Source organism: Pseudopipra pipra, chromosome 4, assembly GCF_036250125.1.
Source record: "Pseudopipra pipra isolate bDixPip1 chromosome 4, bDixPip1.hap1, whole genome shotgun sequence".
Classification (NCBI taxonomy): domain Eukaryota; kingdom Metazoa; phylum Chordata; class Aves; order Passeriformes; family Pipridae; genus Pseudopipra; species Pseudopipra pipra.
Genome location: NC_087552.1, coordinates 16,685,399 through 16,698,946, shown reverse-complemented (window position 1 = coordinate 16,698,946; position 13,548 = coordinate 16,685,399). Strand labels below are relative to the sequence as shown.

Sequence of the window (13,548 nt, the reverse complement as noted above, 5' to 3'; positions counted from 1 at the left end):
CCACCTGATAAAGGCAAAAAGGACAAAATCTTAACATATAGTTAAAATATTTTCTCTGTGTTCTGTATTGCGTATGTCAATCATTTTATCCTTTCTCATTGCTGTATGCTAATTTTTCTCCTTGGCAATTAGTAAATGTTGGATGTCAAATTAAGTTAAAATTAATGACAGAGGCAAATGTTGCAGTTATTAGCTCACAAGTGTCTTTACTAGTACTGCGTAGAGATGCATTCCAAGCATTGCAGACAGCTATGGATTAACCATCAGATGATGGTGAAGATTAATGATTGGCCTTTTAGCTCACTAATTTAGAACAATTTCTAGTAATTAATTTTGTATTATCAGCTTTACAGTTGCAAAGGCCTTAAGGAAAATAAAAAATTACTTATGTACATTTAAGGTTCTTCAAGCTAACAGTTGTCTTGTAAATTGTTGTGTGCATGCAGATCCTAATGTTTAATCTTTAATACCTTTATATACTGTGTTTATCTACTGCTTTTTAGTAATCATAATTTCTACTTCATTTTACATTTCTGTCAATACTGATTTTGTTAACCTTAGGTGTTTTCTTTGTTGTGTGTATCGTTTGGCTTTGTGGGCTTGTGTGCTTCATAAATGCCATGTCATGCAACAGAAGTGTGGGGAAGAATTGTCTAGTGCCTCTTTGCAGTACCTCTGTTTCTCAGTTTCCCGTCAAACCAAATTATGAATTAGTAAAGTGATCAGAACTGTTTGTTTAGGCTTGATGAAAAGTTGGATTTTACAAAGCAGTATTTCTTAAATTTATATCCTTTTTTTATATAAATAAAAAAGTCCTAAACTTAAAATGCGTGTTAGAAAAGTGCTGTTTCAGGTAGTCTGTGTAATTTTGTGCATTGCTATTTTAATTTGACTTTTATTGAAAGGATAGTATTTAATATATTGTGACATAAATTCTTGCTAATGTTTGTGATCAAAGTAGAAATTGCTGTCCTTGTAATGTGGATTTTTGTTTTTTGGGGGAGTGATGTTCTCCTGTAGTTCTGTACTGTCTAATTTTCTTTGCCAGTGTTTCTCTCCTTTCAGTTTCTTGTATTGCTCTGAAATCAATGTAGAGTCTCATTGGATTGTGCTTGGATTTATTTCCCCATAAGTTTACATTGCCCATCTGTAAAGATAAGTTGTCTGTATTGACCTTCTCTGGTCTTTTTGGGGGGTTTATTAATTAACAGTTAACAAACCTGCAGAGCACAGTTTCATTTTCAGTATTTCTCTGTAATGGCTTCCAAAGTATTGTCTATTCCCTGTTTCAGATAAAGCTGGTTGATACTTTATTGCATCCCTGTACCATACATTGTGTTTTTAGCTGCTGACCATACCTGTGCAAAAATCAACTTGCTGCAAATATGGTTGCATCTCTAACCTATACAGTCAGTAGCATTCATACTTGTGAACTTTCACTGCTTGCTGAAACAGTGGGTAGTTTTTAGATAGAATTTGCTTTTGTGATGGTTTGGATTAAAAAAATAGGGAATCTTAGATCTAGATGAACTTTCCTTCCAGCACTGAAATTTCAAGTGTCTTTAGGATTAAATGAGAATTTACGATATGAAGAAAAGAACTTGGAGACAGAGGGACTTCATTGCTGGCAAGGCAGTAAGAACTTAAGCTATAAGGAATAATTGAAGTCTTGACTATGACATGTTTATTAATGAGCCAGTGAAGTTGCTAGTGAGGGACCAGAAAATTTGGGGCTATGAGTAATGTAATATGAAGTATGACATGCACATAATGATCTTGTTAGGATCTTGGAGATGTGGTGGGATGGCTTCCGTGACCAGAGTGATGCAATGAAGGGATACGGGCTCATTGGGAAGTACAAACTGGGGAGATGAGGAATGGGAGCTGCCCTGTATGTGTGAGGGAGTGGTTGGAGTGCATGTAGCTTTGCCTGGGGATAGATAAGGAGCCAACTGAGATTTTCTGGATTAGGATTTGAGGGAAGACTAGTGAAGGTGGTGTTATAGTGGGTGACTGCTGCAGCCTCATGTTTGTGGTTCTGGCCCTCATGGGCCTGATCTCTGCTGAAGAGGCCGTGCAGCAGGACATGAGCAATCCAGGAATTTCCAGCTTCCTCCTCCAAGTGATAGAGAAGCCAGTGAGGAGAGGTGTTTTGCTGGACTCTTATACTCACCACCAACAAGGGGCTTGTTGGAAATTTGGAGGTCGAAGGCAGCCTTGGCTACAGCAACCATGAGATGATGGAGGATCCTGAGGAGAGGGAGGAGAATAAAAGCAACCTTGAACTTAGGGAGAACAGATTTTGACTTGTTTTCAAGCAAGGTTGATTTAATGCTGTGAACAGAATAGTAAATATGGTTGGTAAGAAAAAATCCGAAGCTGCAATAGCTTTTTGTAAAGGGGATGGGATGAGTAACACACTAGAAAAAAGTCAGTGTTATAAAAAAGAGTATGTCTAACATTGTACAAACTGAGGTACAACTACATTTCTCCAAAAGTAGTTGACAGCCCTGTAGAATGTGTTTATGGAGTAGAAAGTGAGAAGCCATAAAGTAGGTAGCTTTTACTCCTGTGTATGGGTTTAATGAGACTTACACTGGAATGATGCACAAAAATATGGATGTTCACACTTCTAATTATTGTGGGATGGTGTGCTTTCTGGGAAGTACATGTAAGTTTTGCTGAAATCAATCAATGACATTTTTATTTGTCAACTGTCTCTTTAATGCTTGCTGGAATAAAACTTTTTAGTAGTTTTGGAAATGGAGGAAGCAACAGGGAAAGAGAAGAGGGAAAAGTAGTTGAAGAGAAGGTCAAGTTGTTAAGATTCCTTCTTCAGAAAAGTAGTATTTTGACCAAAGGTAGCAGCTTTGCCTAGTCATGTTCTGGAAAACAAATGAAAAGTGCAAGGGACAGCTTATTAGCGTGATCTGTTTTGTGCTTTGTGCTAATTGCGGTACAATTTGTTTAGCAATACCATATAATCAAATATTTTACAGATCCATTGTGACAGATGGATGAACTTTCAGTCATTTGTAATCATTTACGCTTGTACCTGAAGATCTTTTTTTTTATTCTTTTTAGACAATTGGATAAAATATCCCAGTTCTATTTTGAAAGAGCAACGTTTCAATTAAATGAACTTGAACAAATAACATGCTTTAGATCATGTGTTAGAATAGTACACTGCTCCTACAGTACTTCAATATTCTTGATTGATGGAGAAAATAGTATGCTAAAATGCTAATGTTGACAGCAGAACCTGCCAAAAATATTTCTTTTTGCCTTTGCTCTTTCTTTGCTTCTCTCTGATTTATCTATAATTTCTAGTATCTTTTTAACCTGTCAAATTATTTTTTTGACTTCTCTGTATCATCTTAAGCAAAAATATTCCTACTGACTAATAATCACTTTGAATACCATGTACATGGATTTTTTAGGTGAGATCCAAATGAATGAGCTGAGTATGTAAGAGAATGTGTGTTCATGTGTTTAGTAGAATGTACTGGTCTAGTTTGTCTATGGAAAATGTTTATGATAAAGAAAATTTAAAAAAACAAACCCTCAGCTGAAGCTTACGTTGGGAAAATTTTGAGAATTAAGCTTACGGATAAATAAACACTTGTGTTATGGAAGATAAATCTAAATCCTAAATAGAAAGGTATGGATAGACTAAATTGAATAACAGTGTAATAAAAACTTCAGTTAGTCTAGTGAGATTTTCTTTTAAAACACAGCTATTAATTTGGGCAAATGAGTTTTATCAGTATGTATGAAATGAATTTTTGTATCTAGAACATTTTTTAGATACCTAAAACCAATGATAATATTTTCAGCTGACGTGTAGAAAAGTCTTTTCACTTGAATCAGATTGTGCAGCTGTTCTCATGTGCCTTTGAGATGAGGTGAATACCATTCGCCAGATGAAATGTCCTCTGGAGAATTTTAGGTATCATTTGGAGATCCTCAGGATTTTGGCTTTGTTACATGCTCTGACTTTGTGGGGTTGTACTTTTTTATGTAAAAAAGTTTTCAGAAGTTTAGTTATGTTTGTGGACTGTTGAGCATACTCAAGGTGCTAAAATGATGTGAAAACTCTGCTACTTGTCACAATGTCCCCCTTGACAAAAAAAATTGAGATTGTCAGTTAAATCTAGTAATTTTATGGATGTTATGCTTAGGATGTCCTTAGGATCAGTCTAGTTTTTTGGGTTTTTTTTGTCCTGGAATAACAGATAGACTCAACTTCAACTGAGAGCAAGTTTTTCTTATCTCCAGTGTGAAATTGCTTTTTATCATGAAGACAGTATCCAATATAAATTTGTGATTTCAGCATTGATTTTGGTTTTGTTTTTCTTTTTTTTTTTCTCTTCGAGAAAACAGTTATTAATATATAATTTTTAACTTCTTTTCAACTCTGTTCTTTTAGGTAACTTTTGAAATGCACAAAGAGAGTCTTTCTCAAATGTACAGGGAGTACCAAGAGAAAGGAGGTGAAGGAAGTTCTTCAACTCAAATTAGAACAATCTCTGGAGCTAGCAAAGAAGCTGAAACCAAGGAAAAGCAACAATCTTTAGAGTTAAAAGAAGATGCTACTGTTCCTTCCTGCATTATTGATGGTGATACAGAGCACAGAACTGAAAAAAAAGAGACAGATAACTCATCAGGTGTTGACCAACAAACTCCTTCAGTGTCTAATCATAAGGAGGAGTTAGAGGGGGAAGATAGGGATACTACACAGGATTTAAAAACAGTGCCTTGTGTGGAATTTTCTCCAGAGCCAGGAACGGTAAAGCCCAGTGTTTCAGAAATTAGTTCTGGAATAGCTGAAGCAATTGAAGATTCTAGCAAAGCTGACGAGGTGGAGGAAGAAACAGTTGCTGTCACTGCTGCTTCTCTAGCAATGCAAACTACTTTGGAAGGAGAAATTCCTACAAGTCCAGAAGGACTGGAAAAATCGACAGTAGAGGTGGAAGATGAAGATGGCTTTGTTGATTTGAAAGATGAAAGTAGTATGCCCTTACCTTCAGATGAGTTTGCAGAAAGGAACAAGGAATGTAGCTCCAATGAAAGCGAAGTGACAAAGCAGGAAAAAACAACAGAGAAGGAACCTGAATCTGTGCTTTTAAAATCCAAAGATACTGAAAGTGTGGATGGGAAAAAGGAAGAAGTGACTTTACCAGAAACAGTGAGTTCTGCAGTTCCAGATGTTGTGACTCAACCAGATTCAGAAGGCAAAAAGAAGGTGAAGGAAGAAAAGGTTAGTGAAACCAAAACAACCGTGGAAAATGCAAATGTACGTGTGCCAGAGCCTGCTGGAGCTTCCGACAAGAGAATTGCCAAGCTTGATGTTTCTAGTGTTGCATCAGATACAGAAAGACTGGAACTGAAAGCTAACACATGTCTAGAAGCACCTCTGCCCTCCAGATCCTTACCTGAGGTAAATTCTACCTGTCCTTTATTTGTCTTGCTTAAAAATAAAAGGAAGTTCTTACTTTGTAAAGTTTTTAAAGAAGTGTGCCCATACACATTTTGGGAATTTTAATGTGTGTGAATTTTGTGAGTTATCTCTAGAATACTTTTAGCCCTGGATTAAAATAGCCATAATTCTTACTAATCTGTGTACTGAGAAGTCTCAAAAATTTTATTTTTTGTAGGTTCACTTTGGTGATAGAAACTGAGTATTTGGCTAGATGGACATTTGATCTGTGTTGGTACTTCTGTTCTTAAGTCTGATGAATTGAAAGAAACATTTATTTATTCAGAGAGGATAGAATTTAGATAGAATTTCTTCTGCTTTGCTCACCCTCCCTTTTACTCTTTCAATCTGGTCTCTTATCTAAACTCTTATAATTATGGAGAAGTAAACATTACTTGTGCAGAAAAAAAATAGCAAAAAATTTCTTTCATATTCTGATGGAACTCGTGAAAATAAAAATTTTAAACTCTAAAATTTGGTAGGATTGTCACTGCATCACGTCATCCTACTTTTTTTGTTCAAACGTAATTTAAAACTCTGCTTCTGTTGTGTGCTGCGGTGCTCCACCCCCTCTAGTCTTTAGTTTCTAACTCAGCTTTTCATGGTTAAATAGTCATGCATCTGAGTGCTTCCCTTCTGCAGAGATACCTCCTAATGGATGCTCTTCATTCTGCACCATTCTTCCTTAAAGGAGGAAAATCACTGTCTACAGCAACATATTCTCCCCCCGTGGTAAGATTGGGTTGCTGCTTCTGTGTGCCTAGATTGACAGGTGTGGTAGTGCAGCTGTAGTCTAGTTTGTAGGTTTGGCACATTCATTAAATAGAATTTATGTAATAGTTTTAGCTTTATTTGTAACCATGTACACAGTCTAAACCTGCTGGATATCTAAAATCTCAAGTCTATTAAAAGCATTTCAGTGTATACCATGGAAACTAATAATCAGAGTGTGGTATTTGGTGTGTTTTTTTTTTTTTTTTTTTTTTTGTCTGCAAACTGCATATTCAGACCTCAAGGCAGCAAGTTTCTTCAGGACAAGAGCTGACTGCTGCCTTGGATGGGCAGAGAAGAGACACGAGGTCAACTGTGTTCCGTATTCCTGAGTTTAAGTGGTCACTGATGCATCAGCGCTTGCTCACAGACTTGCTCTTTTCCATAGAGACAGATATTCAGATGTGGAGAAGGTACATTTCTGTGCTTTATATAGAATGATCTAGACTGTCATTTCAGTTATAATTAGCTTTGTTGCAACTGCATCAGAGTGAGTGATTGACCTTGAATTTTGGACATCTGGTGTTTTACTCATTATTCAATAGCCTTACTTACTTTGTGACCTATACCAAATTATTCTCAAAAATTTTGTTTCAGCTTTTTACAGGCATGCATGTGTATTGGTTGAGGGCCTACACATAGATTTTGACTGAAATCCTGGCTACATATAAATCTATGGCAGTTGTGCTGTTGATTTTTATTGCACCAAGATTTTCGTGTTCCTAATGTATGTAAGGGCCTGTGTCTTTATAAGTATCTAAACATGGACTAAAAAAAAAAGATAATGTATCCAAAATAGTATTTCTTACTCTTGCATTTACACACACTACGTTGCTGCTTTGATAGGGTTCTGTGAACACAGATTTTCATTTGAAAATTACCTTGTAACAGAGATCTGGAATGTAATCATCAACATCTTTGAAAATGGTGGTAATTCTGCATTTTAATATAAAGATTTAATATCTTGAATAAGAGTGGTGTGTATTGTTAGCTTGTAATAGTGAATGTCAAATTTGAATTGAACCATATAGCTGCACTGACCTGATAAAAAAGATGAAGGCATGGAGTATTTAAGTGATTAAAACAATTTGAACTGAGGTGAATTTTTGTCTGACTATAATTTTTAGGATGTGTGTAAGTTAGTCTATCATAACATCATCAGATACAGGTGAAATGTATTTTTGATTTAGCTTCTGTTTTGCAGAGTTTTTGTGTAAGTGTTGTACGTTGTTGATTTTTAATTTCTCTGAGAAACCCTCAGTACCTGCTTTAGTTTTCCAAAGATTTAAGTTCAAATCTACTTCACAGATCGAGGAAACTTTATTCTATTTCTGGATACAGTGACTTTTGCTATAGCAAGTAGTCACAGACCAGCCTATAATGTATCTTTATCCAAATGATGATTAATGCACATCTCAGTGTTTTTAGCAATCTGTGATCCTTAACAGTTTAAGAACAGAAAGGAAAGGTAGCTTTAGGTTTAGATTGAGGCACATCAGTTGACCTTTACAGTCATGTGTTATTTGCTGCCCTACTGCTAACTTTCTGGTTTTAGTTTTGTGAAAACCTAAATGTGCTAAAATACCACAAAAATAAAGCTGTATTCTGAATTTTTTTATTTTTGGACAGCCATTCTACCAAAACTGTGATGGACTTTGTGAATAGCAGTGACAATGTCGTATTTGTGCACAACACAATTCACCTCATCTCTCAAGTGATGGACAACATGATCATGGCCTGTGGTGGTATATTGCCATTGCTCTCTGCTGCCACATCTGCTACTGTAAGAAATTCCATTTTCATTTGAAAATTTATCACTTCTGGGAGGATGCCTTTCTTTTATGGAGTGTATTAAGTATTATATCTGTCCTTTTGGGAAACAGGAAATTCATATGGGATAATTCTACAGACATTTCTTTTCTCCCTTTGCTACCTCCATGCTTTCCCTAAGATAAATTGAATGCTTGCCTTCTTTGCCTGAAGACATAAAAAGAAGTTACCTGCCTTCGTTGCCCCACAGTGGTCTATAATGGGATGAAATCCCAATACTAATGATTGTTCCTAGAATATGACTAATTATTACTTTTGAATGTGGCTGATAATTAACTTCCAGCACACATTTTTCATCATTTAGGTTGTAGGAATATTACCTTTGTGAAGAAGTAAATGTCGCTTTCAACTTTTCTCTGTGTAGCATGAATTGGAGAGTATTGAGCCAACTCAAGGACTTTCAGTAGAAGCATCTTTAACATTTCTCCAGAGATTAATCAACCTTGTGGATGTGCTAATTTTTGCAAGCTCTCTTGGTTTCACTGAAATTGAATCTGAGAAAAACATGTCATCTGGAGGAATTCTGCGACAATGTCTTCGTCTGGGTAAGCAAATAAAACTATTTAATGAACATAGGAGCTTGCTGTTACTAAATAGTTAGCAACTGTTAGAGTGATTTATTTTTCTCCCCCGTCCTTCGTTTTGTTAAATCAAGATTAAATTTAGTCAAACTTTAAGGTCTTTTACTATTTTACTGTTACTGTACTGCAGTGCATATATATTCATCTTTAGAAGTTTAAATAAAATAAATAAGATTGGTAGCCCCACTGTTGGTGTATGCATGTTTTCATTTTATCTGTGAAGATATTTCTTTTACCTGAGTTCCCCATATAGTCAGGGCTGAGAATATAGCAGTTTAACAGAAAGTAATCTTGTACTATGTGAAAACCCGTGAACTTTTTCAATACTTAGAAAAGATGTGTAAAGCCTGAGATCAGGAGATGAAGGTATGGTGAAAACCAGAGATGTAAATTACTGAAGGGTTCACATTGGACAGTTGGTGTATCCAGTTATTACAGTAAATTTGCATCAAATTGGATTGAAAGAAAGGAGTCATTACCTAAGAAAGTAACAAATATTCTGGAAATAAGAACATACAAGATTATGAAAGGGTTCAGGTAGTTAATGCAGGAGGAGAGTATTCGTGCTAGTTGCATGCTCTAAGACTTTTTGTAATGAAAAGTTTAATTTGCATGAGTGCCAGAGCAGCTCAGAGCCTCAACAGTAACTAGCCTTCCTCTCCCTTTCTAGGCAATTAAAACTTTGTGCAGGTAGAACAAGATTTATGGGATGCAAACAGGTATAGAGGTGGGGTAGTTCTTTTTTCCTTTGAAAATAATACTAGTAGATGAAACAGGGCACAGTTGTGCAGCTAAAAAAAAAATAAATTGTGTAAATTCAGAGAACATTTAGTCCAAGAGTAACAGAGTATTGTGAAGCAAACGTTGCCATTTGTTTCACTAGTGTATCACTTGTCTTTCTCCCTTGCTAGTCTGTGAAATTTAGCTGCCTTCACCCTATCCACCCCGTGGTTGTATGCATGGTAAAATTGCAATGAGGGATGATAACTTGCTCACTTTAAAGTATGCATTAGATACAGCACGTGTGTTCTAATAGTTTAGTATTAATTTTTAGTTGTAAATTATTAAAGAATTTTGAGCACTGTTTTGCAACTATTTAAAACTTATTGAAGCAAAATGTTTTGCTGATGTGCATAAACTTTTTAGTTTAAGTGATAAGCAGAATTGGGTTTTACATCTCTGTGAGGGAATATAGACAATAATATTTCTCAGAATAATGCTTAACATTTGTTTTCCCTTCAAGTATGTGCAATAGCAGTAAGAAATTGCTTGGAGTGTCAGCAGCATGCACAGATGAAACCTGTTGGAGACATTGGGAAGAACCAGAAACCAGTGCAAGGCATTATAGGATCAGGAAAGATTGCAGCAAAGGCAAGTTTAAGACCACATTCAGGAGCACAAAATTCAGTAATTATTACTCTGTACAGAGGGATAAATTATTAGATTTATACTTGCACCACTGCTATTTTAATAATCAAAGGGTATGAGGCCTGGAAATTCTGAAATAGTTTTTCTAAGATGTGAATTTAACATTTATACTTTTAGCTTTTCACAGGGAAATAAATCTGTCACAAAAATTTGCCAGATTTTTTTTTTTAATTTTAAAGATGAAATGCATATCTGAACTTTGTGCTCCAATTATGACAATATGATGTGCAGCGGGTGATGGTACACAATTAATGATTCTTGGTAGAATGCTTTTAAAAACAGAATCTTGAACAATTTTTTTTTTTTTTTTTAATAGAGTCCAGTGGACATTGTGACTGGTGGCATTTCTCCAATACGAGACCATGACAGGCTTCTGCAGGACATGGATATTAATCGCCTTCGAGCAGTAGTGTTCAGAGATATAGTAAGTTGCAAATAAGGTTGTTTTCTTTGTAGCTAGATTTCTGCATATATCTGTTTGCTCAACACTTTCTTTGTGTTACACAGTTTGACTAAATTGAATGTACAAAAAGGGAACACTGCTCACAGTAATTAGGAGCTCGTAATACTCTGCAGCTGTTGTAGTGTTTAGGATTGGAAGGAGGGAGAGGTGAAGCCCAACTGCCTGCTGATCACGCTCTTTGGTGTTTTCCTAAGAGCTGATTCTCTGGAATTCTGCCTGTTGTATATTAAATATGTTGTGTTTAGTACAGCTGTGTACTTGCACACACTTTGGTACATAGACAAACTGCTTATGTATACTATGTATCATAAAGATGTTTATGAAAAATGAGTATCTTTCTAGCTAATTAGAAATTAGAGGTCATCTCTAATTCGTTTACTTCCCCTCAGAGGAACCAATTTGTGTGCATGTGCTGTAAGTATGCATATGTTTTTTAGTCTTGAATTGACTAAAAATATCTTTGCTCTGTGTCAGCAACTTTATAGCTGATATTGAGGAAATTGAGATTGATTGCTTGAAAAAAACACCTCTGTAAGCAAATAGGGCAGCTATAATGGCTGTGAGTCATTGGTGGCCACAAGCTTGGACACCAGAACTTACTTTACAATAATAGGACTGTTTAGCAAATGTAATGATTTATACAGTGACTTTTATTCTATCTAGAATAGAGAGTTTTATCTTTACAGTGTTTATTGATTGAAACAAACTTTTTTTAACCCCTACTTTGATATCAGTGTGCAAAAGAGTAACAGGAATTGAACCTGCCGTACTGGTGGCAACTAAAATAATCCTAATAATGCAATCTTCAAGCACATTTTGTGAACTCATTTTTTGCTTTAAAAAAGTCCACCAAAACAAAACATACACAGCTGCTTTTTTTTGCATATCTAATCCACTGGCTTTCTGTTTCACAATAAATATGAAATGATGCAATAGCTTTGCTTTTTGGCAAAGGTGTTGAGCTGTGGAGAAGAAGCAGACTTTGAAAGGTCTATTTTGGAATAGTTTTTATCTGAGCTGTTTACACTTGCATCTAAATGTGTTCTTTGCATGCAGTTTCTTACACTGTATTCGGCACAGAGAATCATGGTTGGGCATAATTTGGACCTGTATAGGAGGAATTTGGATGGAATCCACTTAACCACCAGTAGTAGTACTTACAATGATACATGAGCTTTATTTCAAGCAGTTCTACAAACTTTGCTGAAAAAAATAAAGAAATGGGTAGTGCTAATTCACTGAATCACAATTTTATTAAGTACAGTTGGAAACTGTCTTGCAAAGATTGATCTAGTAAGAAAATTCTTTATAATCCCTATCATTGTAGGGAATTTCCCCTAATCTCACACTGTGCTTGCCTTTTGCCAACCTGTTAATACCCTACTGTTTCTGCCTTGTCCTATGGAAGTTAAGATTTTGGGTTGAGCCAAGGTGAATATAGGTTGTTTTTTTCAGTGCAACAGATGGGATCCAGCTACGTTATCTAATTCTTAATAGAGAACTTCTCATAAACTTCTCCCAATATAGTTTATTAAAGAGCTCTTCATGGAATATGGAGCGTCAATAGGCACTTACAATCATGATAGAATGAGCTTTATAGTTTAACTTAGTTTCTCTGAACTTCTCAGAGGAAAAAAATTGACTGTCACCTCAGCCTTGATGTAAATGAGGGGTACAAACCCCCAGACACCCTTCTTCTTACTGATTTGTCAGTGAGAATCCAACTATTCTATTCTCTTGTTATCCCTAAGTGTATGAAACTTTTCTTCTTTTGGCAGCCAAAGGGGACAGGCTTAGGCTAAATCTTAATGTCTGGTCTTCCCTCTGCTTCACTAGGAGCAACTGAGAGCTCTGGGGAGGAACATTTCATAGTTCATATTAAGATTTGTTTTTAAGGTTTTCTTAAAATCTCTGTATAAAGTTAGAGCTGTAAGGCAAATGCATACTCATGTTTAAATTGCACATAGTACATTACATCCATCTGGACTATCTGATGATGAAATTAAATCCTAACACTGGTTCTGTATTTTGTTTCACCTCCTTCATTGATACATTATAGTTTGGTTGAGTGTACTTGCCTGTTGTACTTCACAGCAAATGCTGTTAGTATCTTGGCACTTCTGAGGAAATGTCTTAGAAGAAACACCTGTAAATAAAGGGGACCTAGTCCCTGCACTAATTCGAAGCATGTAGTCAAAACACACAACCCTAGCCAAAGTTGTCATATTTATAAATGAAAAATGGAAGTATTAGTGCCACTTGAATACAATTGCTGTATTCTCTACCTTTATAGGTGAGACAAACTGTGACTAGAGAATATTGTTCTTCCATTGTTGATATATCAGCTTACTCTCGGTCTGTTTATGGTAGCGCTGGGCATACTTTACAGAAAAATAAACATGCTGCTGAAATTGTAATGGAAAAATCTGTGTGTGTCTCTTTTTTTTTTTTTTTTTTTTTTACAGGAGGATAGTAAACAGGCTCAATTTTTGGCTTTGGCTGTTGTGTATTTTATTTCTGTGCTCATGGTTTCAAAATACAGAGATATACTGGAACCTCAGAATGAAAGACGACCACCAAACCAAAGCCAGTCATGCAAGGGATCAGAGAATGAAAATAATGAGACTCCTACTACAGGTGAACTGTTAATTATTTGACCAAATGAAAATAATGTGGCTTAAAATTCTGTAGAAGTTCATGTGAAAATGTACAGAAATATGTGCATCGTAACCACTGAAATAAACAACATTATAGTGTTCAGTTTGCCTCAGTATTTGTATTTCTTCTTCTGATCTAAGAAAAAAACTAGAAGTTGATTATGCTTTGTAGAGGTGGCTAATCTCACTGAAGTAGCTAAGTATTCACGAATATTTGTTGCAGAAACTTTACTGTACATTATTTGTAAGGTTAAGTGTGCATAAGCATAGACTGCCAGCTTTTTTCCCACTGTCAGACTCCAGTTAATTTTCATTCTTTGACTGATGTGTCAATATCTT

The 13,548-nt window shown here is 35.7% G+C and overlaps 1 protein-coding gene across 4 annotated transcripts in view; it reads left to right on the top strand.

Moving 5' to 3' along the window:
* Positions 1-13,548, top strand: part of LRBA (LPS responsive beige-like anchor protein) — a 408,434-nt gene that overhangs the window by 76,299 nt on the left and 318,587 nt on the right. For 2 of the 4 annotated variants that reach the window (XM_064651759.1, XM_064651758.1), the window contains exons 1-2: positions 10,385-10,513; positions 13,018-13,189. In XM_064651759.1, the coding sequence (XP_064507829.1) occupies positions 10,472-10,513; positions 13,018-13,189 (214 nt within the window). In that variant the 5' untranslated portion in view covers positions 10,385-10,471. Of the gene's footprint in view, positions 1-4,429; positions 5,441-6,121; positions 6,212-6,487; positions 6,664-7,879; positions 8,034-8,444; positions 8,626-9,904; positions 10,033-10,384; positions 10,514-13,017; positions 13,190-13,548 lie in introns of those variants that run through there. The other 2 variants (XM_064651761.1, XM_064651760.1) reach the window with 2 other exon arrangements.